General features: G+C 38.9%; 1 protein-coding gene across 4 annotated transcripts in view; it reads left to right on the top strand.

Annotated features, from left to right (window-relative positions):
• LOC134223649 (basement membrane-specific heparan sulfate proteoglycan core protein) overlaps nucleotides 1–14,711 on the top strand; it is a 417,670-nt gene that overhangs the window by 159,176 nt on the left and 243,783 nt on the right. For all 4 annotated transcript variants that reach the window (XM_062702836.1, XM_062702835.1, XM_062702838.1 and 1 more), the window contains exons 6-8: nucleotides 4,460–4,489; nucleotides 4,671–5,018; nucleotides 5,360–5,491. In XM_062702836.1, coding sequence (XP_062558820.1) covers nucleotides 4,460–4,489; nucleotides 4,671–5,018; nucleotides 5,360–5,491 — 510 coding nt within the window. The remainder of the gene's footprint in view (nucleotides 1–4,459; nucleotides 4,490–4,670; nucleotides 5,019–5,359; nucleotides 5,492–14,711) is intronic.

Genomic DNA, 14,711 nt, shown 5'->3' with positions numbered 1-14,711 from the left:
ATTGAGGCAGGTTGATGCGCTTTCGAATTTATCTTCCAACATTGTAATCAAAGGGACAATTAAATGGTGCACCGTTTACCGTTTGTTTGACAGATGGTGTAGTTGTTTGACAGTTCGGGGCTCGCGTATTGGAATAAAGTCATGTTTCTGTGGTTATAATGACATCAAAATCACTGGACGAAAGTGAGTTTAGTAGAGAGCTTATTTTTGTCCGCAATCCACGGACGTTTGGTAGTGAAAGCATGCTGTAGCTGTGACAGGACGTTAAAAATTTTCACGTCATAATTCTGATAGATTTTATGAAAAATAATAATGAAGATAAGTGAAAGTGTTTTACTAAGAACTAGTGTAAATATGTATTCAACCGAAGATTCTAAAGAATGTTCCCGCACAAGCTATGGAAAAAAGTGAATTTCTTCAAACGATGGCATCGCGATACGCAAGGATGATCCATTTGGAAAGACCCTCTCAAAACCACATTGACCTGGAAGTACAAGGTGTGTTTGAGACCGGAATATCGAGCCTGTAAAATGGGGACGGTATTGACGTTGAACGAAAAAGATGCGGACAGAATAAGGTTTGGTTCAGAATTGATGTTACTTTGTATGAACAACTACATCGGTAAGTCTGCTCCTTTTTTACTTTCTCGTGCACCAAGGTGTAACGAAAAGGCAATATATTTACTTCAAAGATGATTTTACTTTCATATTCGACCAATACTAGTCGTATACTACTCAGGTACTTTTTTCTACCCTATTTTCTATAATTTTATCATCCTCTACTCAAAATGTCAAGTGTTAACTTTTTCCCATCAGAAACATGCTCATTGAAAATCCTATCGGTATGCTCACTTCGACAGTTAAGCGGATTGAGTATACAATATTCCGAATTACACACCGGATACATAGTGCAACAAACTTAATGATGGTATGAAACCCAGCCTTAACGAATAAATTAGATTATTATTACCATTCTTGATTTCATTACTCAAGAAGAACTTTCATGAGATTGGTATATGTATTGAATATCGAAAACCTGAAGAAAAATCTGTTTGTTTCATGCTAAAAATAATCCTTGTTCCCAAGTAAGGGGCTGTCCATAAACCACGTACACTCTTAAGGGGGAGGGAGGGGTTCCGAAAAAGTCTACGTTAGTCTACGAAGGGGTATACCAGAAGTCTACGTAGACTTTTTTTAATTTTTTTTTTGGAAGACGATTTATACAGAAGCTATGAGCAAAGTTAACTTGTTTGATTTTTTTAGGATTTTCCCAAATTTTTTTGCAAGACTTTACCGAAATAATCTAATGAATTTCATTGAAGTAATAGCCTTTCGGAAAAATTTCAAAATTTCCACTTGGATTTTATTGCAGATTCTACCATTTTTTTTTATTTTCGTCGGGAACTTCTTTGGAAACTACAAGTGATTCTTTATAAATTTTGATTTTTATGCGAGAAACCCTTCACTGGAGATAAGAAAATTATTTTGAGCTTTTAGTGGAATGTTTTCACCTGTCATAAGACGAGTTTATACAATCCCATTGAATCCCATTGAAAAACGCGGGGGATAGCTCGGAAAAGAACTGTAATCTTTTTGCAGATTTTTTCTAGGAAACCTATTCTACATTTTCTGAAAATGATCGTGACCGCGACTATTTTGCATTTTTCCAGAGTTTTCAAATGATATTGAAGTGAATCAACTTCATGTCCATGACATTTTGCAGGCCCTACGTAATTTAGATGCTTCGAAAGGTCCTGATCCTGATGGAATCCCTCCTATATTTATGAAAACCCTAGCAGTGGAACTAACCACTCCATTATTTTGGCTATTTAATATGTCACTAGAATCAGGAAAATTCCCAAATATATGGAAAAACTCATTTTTGATACCCATTTTCAAATCTGGAAAAAAATCAGACATACGTAATTATCGTGGAATAGCCATTATCTCTTGCATTCCAAAACTCTTTGAGGCCATAGTAAACGAAAAATTATTCAAACAAATAAACTCGTCTTATGACAGGTGCCTTCACTGGAGATTTTCTGGGAAGTCCCCGGAATTTTTGGTCAAATGGTCGGGGTTCAGCCAAATCACACCAAGCGCCAATTACCGATTTTTCTGTTCAAACTTTCGTTTAGCAGATTTAATTGATCGCAAATCGCATCGAACATCCCTCAACCCCATAACTGAGGATATCCTACTGCAAATGTATTAAATTGATATAAAACTATTTCCGTGGTCCTTGTACGAACAAAATATCACAAGTCAGTCGAAAAGCCGCTTGGTGCGGTTTGGCTGAGCCCCGACCAAATGTTCGTGACAGAGAATTGTTAATGCTAGTACCTTTAAGGTTGGTAACAAAATAGATCAGAGTGCGTTTTATTAGATATGCAGATTGTTCGCGAGCATCAGAAGCTTTTGATCTGCTTGTGCGGTCGATATGTGAATAGATTTAATTAATCGCAATGCTGTATTTGAAAACATGCCTCAGAGACGTTTATTTAGGAGTATCAAATTTTCTGTCGGAATTGGGTGAAAAAAAGTAGATCATGTTTGTTTGTTGCTTGAAAGACAAATGTACAGCATTCATAGGTCACGTACAGTCGTGATTTATTTAGTAGGCAGAACAGTCGGCCGGTCATCACATAATTTGTTCTGCTTTGTGCGGTTAGCAGAACGATCGCCCGATCATCGAAATGTTGTTCTGCTTTGTGCGGGAGAGTAAATTAATTAGAAAGTCAAGATTCAGTGCGCGTCAGTAAGCAGAACGATCGGCCGGTCATCGAAAAAATTGTTCTGCTTTGTGCGGTTAGCAGAGAGATCGGCTGGTCATCGACAATTTTGTTCTGCTTAGTGCGGTCGGTAAATTAAATAATTAGTGTTCGTTCGATTATGTTTTGAATTGATTAAACTACACGCTATACACGGCATACCGTTTACCAAAACGAACCCTGCCACAATACCTACCCCATAATATCCAACATCCCAGTGATTTCTCGTGGAAGTGCAGATGACTCGTCGGCTTCTATCAAAGCGAGTATCACGTCAACATTTTCCTACCCATTCCTTAATTGACCTGCATTCGGACACGGCCGGCGCTGGTATTGCTTATTTTTGGGTCACCAGTTCTTACACATTGAAGAAGATGTTAGTCCCAAACTTCATCTGTTGGTTCTCTGTGTAATGACAGCTGACCTGGCAATAACGGAGTAGCAACCGTGGGCGGTCAATCATGCTCAATCCACGGACGTTTGGTAGTAGACGAAAGTAGTACTTGCGATAAGCGGAGTACACCTCCAGTGTCTCCAAAAGGGCTTCTCCCTCTCCTGAAGGCTCACGACGGTCCGAAGATTTTCTTGCCGGATTTGGCATCATGACACTACGGCAAGGATGTGCTAGAGTGGTATCAGGTGAATGATGTCGATTTTGTTCTGAAACATCTGAATCCTCCAAATACTCCAGAACTGTTCCTATTAAGATATAGAGTCGTAATAAATTGAATGAATGATCCAAAACTAACTTTTATTGTTTCCTTTTATTCTCTGAAATCATTTTTCATAAGCGGATAAAAACTAATATTTTGAGAATGAATTTTGTGTGTGCGGGTTTTAAACGACTAAGTTGTTGAAGGATTTGTTTACCTTGGAAAGCTTGTGACATGTGACTATGACGATTCCCATGAAGTGAAACGACGTATTGTTCCTGAAATAGGGCCTTCTACGGCTTATGTAACCATCTTAAACTCCGCAACATGCAGACGGATTCGTGGTTTTTGTCTGTTCTACCGGTGGCTAAAGCGTGAAGGTTTAAAGAGAATCTTTCAGGGTTCTTAAGCTAAATGTGTTGCAGACAAAACTTGTAAAAAGTGTGTGGCGCAAACTCATGAATCACGAGCTTTATCAGTTATATGAAGAAGAAAATTATGTGAATTATGTTAAAATACGGCAGATATCTGTTGCTGCTTGCGTAGTGCGAATGTCGGAAACAAGAATAGCGAAAACAGTATTTAACATAAACCGGATAGAGGACGGCTGCACGCCGGCAAGCGGTGGAGTCAGACCTGTGGACCCTATAAGGTTCGGGGAAACTGGAGGAGGATCGTCCAAGACCGGCGATTTTGGAGCTCAACAATACGCCAGGTGTGGGTGTATCGACGCTCGATTATTAAGATTTGAGAATAATTCTATCAATACTTGCTATGAGTAAACTGTGATGAATACGAATGAATGCAGTTAATGTGAGTTAGTTTGGATCTCCCTGTATGCATTTCATCTATTGCCTTTTGTCATGCCCAAGAATGCCACCTGAGAATTGGCTTTAAAATTATTTTCGTACGACTTCCATTATATGTTTATTTTTACGCTGAAATTAAATGACCAGTTGCGTTAAGAGTAGATAGAAAATTAGGATTTTTAAGTTTTATCAAAATTTTAATCTTGACATTTCGATCTTTGATTTAGGTATTCTGGATGAGGACTATAATGACACAGGTATATTTTTTGTTCCTATTTTGACCTTCGTTCATTAAACATTGCTACAGGGATGTACCCAAGAGGACAACCCAAAATAACCATTCATCGAAGCACTAAAACCAAGTCTTGCTTCTTATACCTTCGTGGAGCCATCAACTCTTAAATGAAGAAAAATAAACACAATACTTTCCCAATGCAGATTACCCTGATCCAGGTCCCGATAAGCCGCTGGATCCGTTCACCGAAGAACCTTTCATTAGTGAAAAACCGTACACAGTGTCAACGTCGGCTCATGATATTGTGGAGCATATTCCTGACCTTCCCGATGAGGATGACGATAGTGGCATCGAGGATCCCGTAACTAAAACACTGACAGAAAATGTCGTTGTAACTTCGAGTGAACACCCCGTCTACGCGGAGGATAAATGCCGCGGGGATGATAAATTCCGATGCGGAAAGACAAACGTTTTCATCTGCGAAGTACAAAAGTGCGACGGTCATAGCGATTGTCCCAATGGCGAAGATGAGGATCCAAAGGACTGCTTGAGTGGGTTTTGTTCTTCTGTTTTTCAAAACAAAAAAGATGTCCTGTTCGCTCAGCTAACCATTATTGCTTGATTTTCACATTTTCGCTTTTGCTTTCGATTTTCATTACTTGTGTGAGTGTTTACCGAGTGTTTGTTTGAAGTTTGTCCTTCATTCTCATTTTTAAGCCTGCCATCATTGATTTACTTTGCCGGAAAAGATACCATCATGGAGCAGCATTCGCACTAAGCCACTGTTTGTCTCATCTAAATACAATAACATTCCAAAATTGATTTTTTATATCGTTTTATGTTAGCATAACGTATTCTATCATATTTTTTATCTTTCTTTTGTTTATTTCAGTCTGTAATGACGATGAGTTCAGCTGTGATAACAGTAAATGTATTCACAAGTCACAGAAATGTAACCACGTTTCTGATTGTGATGATGGTTCTGATGAGCTGGATTGTCCTACTGAGGCACCTATTTCCGAAGGTAAGTGTCATTTTCGTATAATGAATCCGTTACGAACATATTTCAAACATTATGATCTCATGGCTCATCATAGTCTTTGAAAGAGATAGGATATAAAAAGCAAATATAAAATTTGAAGTATTAATCTAAAAACTCATCATGTTAGCTAGAGAATGTTTTAGAAATGTGTACATTCGTAATGAGTGCTGGAGTCTTCAGTTAGGCGTGGGATTGCCATTCCGGTGACGGCGAGTTCGATTCTCGGCTTAGGATGTTTTCTGTTATAAAACGGCTCTTTAAGCATACCCGTTAAAATCGTTTAATGGATACTTTCTATCTACTATCCCTTTCTCTCTGCTTAAAACTTTACCCGTTTTGGAAAAATAGGTGGTTTTAATCATTCAAATGAGAAGGAAAGGGTCGTTTAGCCGAAGCTCATTCGGCCGAATGCCACTAGGCCGAAACCCATCTGACCGAATGTCATTTGGCCGAAATGGTCATCCGGCCGAATAGATCATTTGGCCGAAAGGGTCATTTGGCCGAAAAGGTCATTTGGCCGAAAAGGTCATTTGGCCGAAAGGGTTATTTGGCCGAAAGTGCCATTTGGCCGAATAGGTCATGTGGCCGAAAAGGTCATTTGGCCGAAAGGGTTATTTGACCGAAAAGGACATTTGGCCGAATAGGACGTTTGGCCGAATAGGACATTTGGCAGAATAGATCATTTGCAAAGTGAGAAATGAGTGATAAGTGAGATGTCTCACTACTCACTCCTCATTTCTCACTTCTCACTGTAAACAGTGAATAGGGAGACGTCTCACTTCTCAATTCGTGCCTCTCGCTTCCACAGTGAGAAGGGAGAAATGAGGAGAGAGAAGTGAGACCTCTTACAACTCACTCCCCATTTCTCACTTCTCACTGTAAACAGTGAGTAGCGAGACGTCTCACCTCTCACTCCTCACTGTGAAAAATGAGAAGTGAGTGGTAAGACGTCCACTTTTCACACCTTATTTCTCACTTTTAAATGACCTATTCGGCCAAATGACCCTTTCGACCATGTTACCCTTTCGGCTAAATATCCCTTTCCGCCAAATGGCCCTTTTGGCCAAATGACCCTTTATGCCAAAAGACTTTCGGCCTAAATTTCTGTTTGGCCAAACAAACTTTCGGCCTAGTGGTCTTCTGCCAAATGGCATTCGACCGAACGGTATTCGGTCAAACGGCCCCCAAATGAGTAGATCCACTTATCCTCTGAAAAGGGGTAAATTTTCCAGCAGGGAGAAAAAATAGAGCCGATAATTTAGCAGATCAAAGGCGAACATCCTCTGCAAATGGCGGAAAGGCTTCAAACCTATTAGCTGGCAACGGTGCTCATACTGTGGTAATCGCAAATGATTGGTCCAGGGCAATTTCCTGTGGGCGAACCGAACAATCCTGCGTTGAACACGTTCAATACGGGCTGACTGCCCTTAATGGAACGATGCCCAAACTAGTACGGCGTATTCAAGTACGCTGCGGTGGTGACAAATACATGCTCGCTGAAATTGATTTTTTTGTCCATTGTTACGGCAAGATCAAGTATGGAAGAGACGCAGTCCAGTGCGGGATTTTGATGTTTTGAGTGTGTTATCGTAGCACAGATGTTGTCTCTGTTATTCTATGTATTGTCTACGGAACTGTCCCCGTGGAACGCATCTATCTATTCCTCCCCGTTATTAGTGTTATGGCTGCCAGTGCGGAGTTTTCTATGCAGGCTACGAAACGTGCTTTGTTGCTGGAGTACAATTGTCATTCCCGTGGTCCAGTGAAATTCCATCTGACGAGTAGTCGAAATCGATTTGCTTCCTTGATCTGTTCAAACCTTGGAATCAATTTTCTTGGATACGCATGCAAAATAAAGGACAAAAGAGAACCAATGACAAAGCTTTGTTTTTGTCGGAGATAATAATGACAAAGATCCAAAAAAAATTGTAGGCAACAAAAAAGAAGACATGCTGTACAACAGAGTAGTCTACAAGCGAAGATACTATCTGAAAAACTTTAAGATCGTCAGCGTACATCAAGCGGTGGGAACGAAGTCGATTGCACAAATCGTTGTCAAAATATATAAAAAGCTACGGACCAACGTGGCTACCTTGCGGAACTCCGGATGGCGTCATAAATGTGTCTGACTTTTCAGCACCTATTTTGACAAAAGTGGATCTTCCAGTCAAGTATAAACGGAGACAGTCACTAACCCAATAACCCAATCAGGGAATCCAAAGCGGCCAAGCTTATTTAGCAACAAAGGGTAGAGTACTCTGTCGAATGCTTTAGAAAAATCTATGTATATACTGTCCACTTGACACCGTTTTTCTAGGCTTGAATTCAACATGCGTAGGGTGGTCTAACCGGTAATACCGGTATTACTGGCCAATTTTGAGAACCGAAAATACCGGTATTGGAGTTGGAAAATACTAGTTTTCACCTACATTCACGTATATCAGCTAGAGACTCACCGTGTAACAAACACAACAATTACGTGCGCGCATGAATACCCTAATAAAAAATTCCAAAACAATGACAATAGAAATTATTGTAACATTACGATGAAATTAATAGTAATTACGGTAAACTCTATTGTGGCTCACAATAGAATAACATTGAAGAATATTGTTTACCACCATAACGGCTATTGTAAATGGGAGTTTTACAATAGAAAATAGGGGTTGTTATGTATCTTTACAATAAAAAAATCGATTTTTTCTCGAACAAGTTTTTGCCATTACAATTGAATTTATTGTGATTCTATTGCCAACTTTTTACTGGCAATTGAATCTACCCGACCAGTTAGTCATAACAAAATTTTATCACAATTATATCAATATGTGTTATAAATAACAAAACTTGCAATCATTTTGTTATAAATTCTCTGTCCAAGATGGAGGAAAGAGAATTTCAAGATCGTCAAAACATGATTATAACATAATGTGTTATGCTTATTTTCGCTGAAAAAAAATTGCCTACATTTTTGGTAGATAGGAATTGGAAAAAAACGAAAGTACCACCTTCAGTATAACTTGAACCTACATTCAAAGTTGAACCAGCTGGACAAAGTTAATTGCCTACATTATGGATAATCATCATCTTTTCAAGAACACAATTTGTTACAGTATAGGCGATTTTCACCTCTATTTATGTAACACAACGAGTTATATTTTTGTTTAATGAATAACACATTTAGTAATATTTTTGTTAAAATTAGAAGAGATTTTGTTACAATTTGTGTTATTTTAACTACTAATGGTACATGTTTTATTACAACCGCTGTTATAAAAAAATGATGTTACAGAATAACAAGCTCTGATATAAATCTGTTACCATCTACTGGTCGGGTATTGTACGTCTATTGGAACAACAATATGGCACTTTTATTGGTATGATATAAAAAATAGAATTTAATGTTCATAAATAAAATGTATTGTGATTTTATGATATTTTATTGCAACTCTATTGTATTTTTTATCCGGGTAAATCTTTGCACAAATAAGGATCATTAACGACGTCCACGCTAAAGCAAAAATCGATCACTATCGTCATTAATTATACGTGTTGCCAAATTCTCCTAGCTATCTGTCTAATTGCCAATCACTTTTTTCTTCAATGAACATTGTTTACATCGTCGAGAATTTTCCCGCAATATATGAAATTGTGAAAAAGATACGTGCCGTAGTAATTCTCTTCCGGAGATCACCTGTGATAAATAATTTGCTGTAAAATATGTCCGTTCTGAATTCGGTAAAGAATATGTATTGGTGGCTGATACCAAGACAGGTTGGAATAGAATGTTATCCATGCTCAAACGGTTCTATGAGTTCAAGGGATCCGTTCAAAAACTCCGAATTTGAAGATTCAATTTTTGGCGATAGGTGGAGTAACTCAAGGCTCGAAGCTGTTCAAGCTACTCTCGAACTACTGTGCCGTGAGTTCTGCACTGAAATCGACGAGGCCCTCTATTTTATGTTGGATCAATTATCAAAACAAGCTACAGAAATGACCGCCAACTTATTCGATGCTCTCAAAGAGCGAATCCAAGAGCAACGATCAAAATACGCCGATCTTTTTGCTTTTTTGAATAATCATGCAGTGAAGCAATTACTTAGAAACGATTTGGGCATTTTCTTAAAGATATCCACACGAGATCTTGAAGCGTCTAATCATTCCAGATGCGATCATTGAAGAGACTGCAGCAGAGCAAAACACTTGCATTGCCGGTGGCAACTACTTTGACACCAGGATTCTTGCAAGCAATCCGTAAAGAATTCTTCTAAAATGAATCGGAAGGGATTAAATGCAAGTACTTGACACTGATCTTCGACGCTCTTAGCATCTTTCGTCCAACTTCCGTTGAACCAGAGAGAGCATTTTCAGTAGCTGGCTACATTTCCAACAAAACCCGAGGCGGATTGGGAGATTCATCACTTAGTATCTTATGTCCTCGTAAGTTTCACTCTACCCACTTCAACCAGCAATGATTTTAACATTTGAAGTTTGTCAATAAATATCGTTTATCACCCAAAAGTCCAAAACAAAAGTTTTTTTTTTCATATTCCTGTAATTTTCACAAATACCGGTATTTTACCGGTATTACCGGTATTGACTGCACCAAATACCGAATACCGGTATTTGGCAAAAAAGGCCAATACCAACAACCCTAGTCATGAGATTCGTCATCGTTGAACGTTTTTATACAAATCCATGCTGATATTCAGAAATGATAGAAATGATAGGACGGCAGCCGAATACAGACATTGTAAATGCTACCCGATTTGTGTATTAGAGTGACTGTGGACAGTTTCCAAGCATCTGGGAAGACACCCTGCGTAAGGGACAAATTTTATTGTGCTGTCATGGATGAATAGGAATCATATATGACTGAAGTAAAACTTTAAAACGCGAAAAGCAGATCAAGTCTGTTAATTGCACTAAAACACCATTTAAATCCGTCAAAAGTAAAGTTTTACCAGTCATATGATTCCTTATTATCCATTCACATTTACAATCATAGAATAAAGACCAATTGATTCCCGGTTTTAAGCAATTTTATATGGCATATGCCATATGCCTTACCCTCCAATAGAATACCAATCTAAAAGAAACATGCAATTTAAACTTGTCGGTTAGCTTTTTGAATAGCGAAACATTGAAAGGAGCACGACAGCGACGGATAGAAGAGCATTATGACAGCCCTAAACTCCACAGAAAATAATTGTACCCGCACTCGGAATCGGAATCCCGCCCCGTTGAATCTGAAACGCCCCTTCTCTGGTGAATGCGACAGAAAGGGCTCCCGCTGAGCAACTAATGTAAACGAAACGTCTCTACATTCGCCTCAGCAGAGGGTGTTCCATAGCGGGCAGAGGGTGAGGGTGGTTCTACGACTCTCTAACCCTGATAAAGCTAGGCGATTACTTGCAACCAACCGACCGCCACCAACAACGGATGGGAAGCTGCAGACGGAGAATGGAGATACGAATAACATTAAATAGACTCCGGTTTGACCAACATCGTCATCGTTCCGAAAGCAAACGGAACTTTTGCCACCGTGCATCCGAGGTCGTCGTCGGTAGAGATAGAGGACATCTGAAGCAGTACGTCCCATAACGAGTGTCATAGCGCTCTCAACTGGTAGCGTTTTTTACGGCTTTATTCGCGAGAAATTTAGCGCAATGTGATAGGAAAAAATATAGCTAAACAACTTTGCCTTGTGTACGGCCCACTAATTACGTAAGCAATTTTTCTGGGTTTTTCAACCCCCCCTCCCCCCATGTAAGATTTTTCCCATACAAATCAATTTTTATTTATATGGAGTGTAAGAATATGGCCGACCCCCCCCCCCCCCATAAATGCTTACGTAATTAGTGTACGGCCCCTTATGGAAAGTCGGCATAATATGAAAGGGAATAGCATATTATGGAGGAATTTTAAATGCCGAGTGGGAACATACACATTGTTTGTTTTTCAATGTTAGTTATTGCAATTCAGATTTGTTAAAAATGATATAATATTATAAGTGAACAGTACTTATATATAGACCGCCCGTTTAATGACCAAAACATGTCGATTCGGAAATTTAACGCCAAAAGACAAAAATGCGAGGTCTTCGTCAGAGACTCTGGGGTTAGATGAATCGTCTTTAAAATATTTCTTGTAATATCATTTTGTAAAACTGAATGCAGCATTGTCAACATAGGTGTAACTAGAGTCCCGGTCTAGGTTGGCGAAAAAATAAACTAATTTCTAGTAATGGTGTGATATAGTCAAAACTGATTATCATTAAAAATATTCTAATTTCTAAATCAGCTTTGCAGTTTTTGGTTCTCTTTATTTACGTTCGTATGATATGCGGAGCCCTCCTATTGGGGTCCTCCTTAGAAGTGCGATAAGACGCGTGGCTACAAAGCAAGACCATGCTGAGGGTGGCTGGGTTCGATTCCCGGTGACGGTCTAGGCAATTTTCAGATTGGAAATTGTCTCGACTTCCCTGGGCATAAAAGTATCATCGTGCTAGCCTCATGATATACGAAGGAAAAAATGGTAACCTGGCTTAGGAACCTCGCGGTTAATAACTGTGGAAGTGCTTAATGAACACTAAGCTGCGAGGCGGCTCTGTCCGTGGGGATGTAATGCCAATAAGAAGAAGAAAGATATGCGGAAAGCTTCGAAAACGTTCAAATAAAAGGGCCGTACTTTCTACCCAATTTCATGATAATTGTATGATATTCCGATTTTTTAAAGTACTTTGAGGATGTCGCTCCATATAAATAAATAAACATATTTCGAAAAAAAAATTACATTGTGAGACGGTGAGTTGAAAGTCCAGGAACACCCCTCACTTAATAAAGGCAGAAATGAAGATGATTTGTTGATATTGTGGGGTTCATGAAAGACTTAATGCAATCTCAATCATTGTGAGATTTTAATAAGCGTAAAATTTTCATACTAAAGAATTGCGGCTCCGCAAAGCGTCATACACGATTGAGCCTACCAAGTAAAATAAAACTAATTAAAAATCCTTATATAGCAATTTTTGAGATACTGTGAATTTTTTTGTAAATTTGTTTTATAATTCTGGATTTTTTTTTTAATCTTTCGTTTATTTGGAAGGCTCATTTGCCGTGAAGCTTTACGGAGCCGAAATCAAGTTTAACAATACATTTCTTGATTCTTATACATAGTGTTAGTTTTGGGGAACCGAAAAACTCGCGGTTTAGTCGAGGTTAGGGAATACAATAATACAGTAGGAAAGGAAAGGATTTTAGGGTGCTTAAGTAATTACGATGCTGATGTTCACAAAGTTGACATTCCTCGCATTTTTACATCTGTAACGGGACAAACAAACTTTTTTGGGAGACAACGACGAGAGGAAGACATACGGAAGGGATTAACGACAGACATGGAAATGTACAACAAGAGGAAGACATTCGATATGGGGTACGACAGTCAAGGGAATGGGCAGACAATGATTACAGTTTTACATCAGCAAATTTCAAAAATTGGTGGACCAGGGACATGTACTCGAGATCAAGGCCCGACAAATTCTGGAAATATTTGAAGGATTTTTGAAAATTCTTTGAGATCTGGAAGGTGTTCTTGAAATATTGAACGAAGGACGCGTGAGCTCACTTCGACTTTCAACAGTAACTACAATATTCTGTGGGAAATTCTTGTAAGTTTTCGTAAAAGTTTTAAATTTCAATAATTACGCACAGTTAGTGGGATTTCGAATGGACCCAAAAATGAACAAACCTTAGAATTATTCAACAAACAGCCTGAAGATGCACAAAATCAAAACGTTACTTGCTGATTGTCGTTGTCGTTTTTTAGCCTATTCAGATTACGAGCCTCATTATAAAATAAAGATGTCAATGTTTGCTCATCTTATTTTCAATTCATATGATACCACGTCAAATATTTCGTAAATGGTCGTAATCTGAAAAGGCTATTAGGATATATACCTCGTTCGACATAGTGGACTTAAGACATAAAAAACGTTAGGCACGAAATGCACCAAAGAGCTATTGTATGACAATTCTCGGAAAATAAAAACTTCGAAGGCAATCTCCCCGAATGAAGCAATTCCCCGAAAACTAATTCGTAGAATAAATCCATTCCCCGAAAAGCAAATATTAGTAGCATGAATTACAATTCTTGGAAAAATATTATATTAAAGAGCTTTAATAGCTGCTTGATGGCTTTCTGAACAGAAGTATATCACTTTGCCCATCATGTGTTGCTGCAGTGCGGATTGCACTCCCCACATTAGAGTAATTCGGGGCAAAAGTACGCATGGGGCAAAAGTACGCATAGCCATTTTTGAAATGTTCAAACATGAAAACCTGGCCACACTGTATGGGTTCGACACATCATTCGACCAGCTGTTCACAGGTGTAAACATAGAAGAGTTCATCGTAGCGGCGAAAAGTTATGAGGTAATTTGTGTTTTGAGCAGTTTTCATCTAATTTCCTACATTTTGGGGATTATGTTTTGGCCACTTAAAGTTTACAAAAACATGGATGTTAAAATGCTGAAAATATCTTTGTTCATTGATTATTTAAGGGATGCATTTATCCCTTGCAAACAGTTTCAAAGGTTTTGATATTAATTGAGTTATTGATAAAACTGCTTGTGGGGCAAAAGTACGCAGCAGGCGCGCGGCAAAAGTACGCACAGGACGTCACATTGTAATGGTTATGTTTTCGTACAGGAACTACAAGCGTAAAACCAATCGGCAGAAATGCACTTCCCAGATGCTCGAAATGGCCCAGCAAAGAATCCGGGATGGCATTTCGAAGCGACAGGTTGCGCTAGATCTCGGAATAACGGAAGGAGCATTGAGGAAAAGGTTGAAACTTGTAAGTAAAATCAGTTACCAAATGAAATATACTTGACAGTGATAAATTCATGTCTACAGGGATATACCAACCAACGCCTTGGACGTTTTACTCCAGTGTTTACAACCGAGCAGTCTGAAGAACTTGCCAACCACTGCAAGGACCACGACAAGGCATTCTACGGTATGACACTTAATGATTTACGAAGCCTTGCGTTTCAGTTTGCAGAAGAAAATAACATTCCGAACGATTTCGATCGGGCTTCGAAGATGGCAGGAAGAGATTGGGCGGCGAGATTCATGAAGATGCATCATCTTTCTTTGCGCACGCCCCAACAAACCAGTCTGGCCCGGATCATGGGGTTTAACAA

The sequence above is a fragment of the Armigeres subalbatus genome, chromosome 3, assembly GCF_024139115.2.
Source record: "Armigeres subalbatus isolate Guangzhou_Male chromosome 3, GZ_Asu_2, whole genome shotgun sequence".
Classification (NCBI taxonomy): Eukaryota; Metazoa; Arthropoda; class Insecta; order Diptera; family Culicidae; genus Armigeres; species Armigeres subalbatus.
Note: the sequence above shows the minus strand (reverse complement) of the source record. Positions and strands in the feature narration are given on the sequence as shown.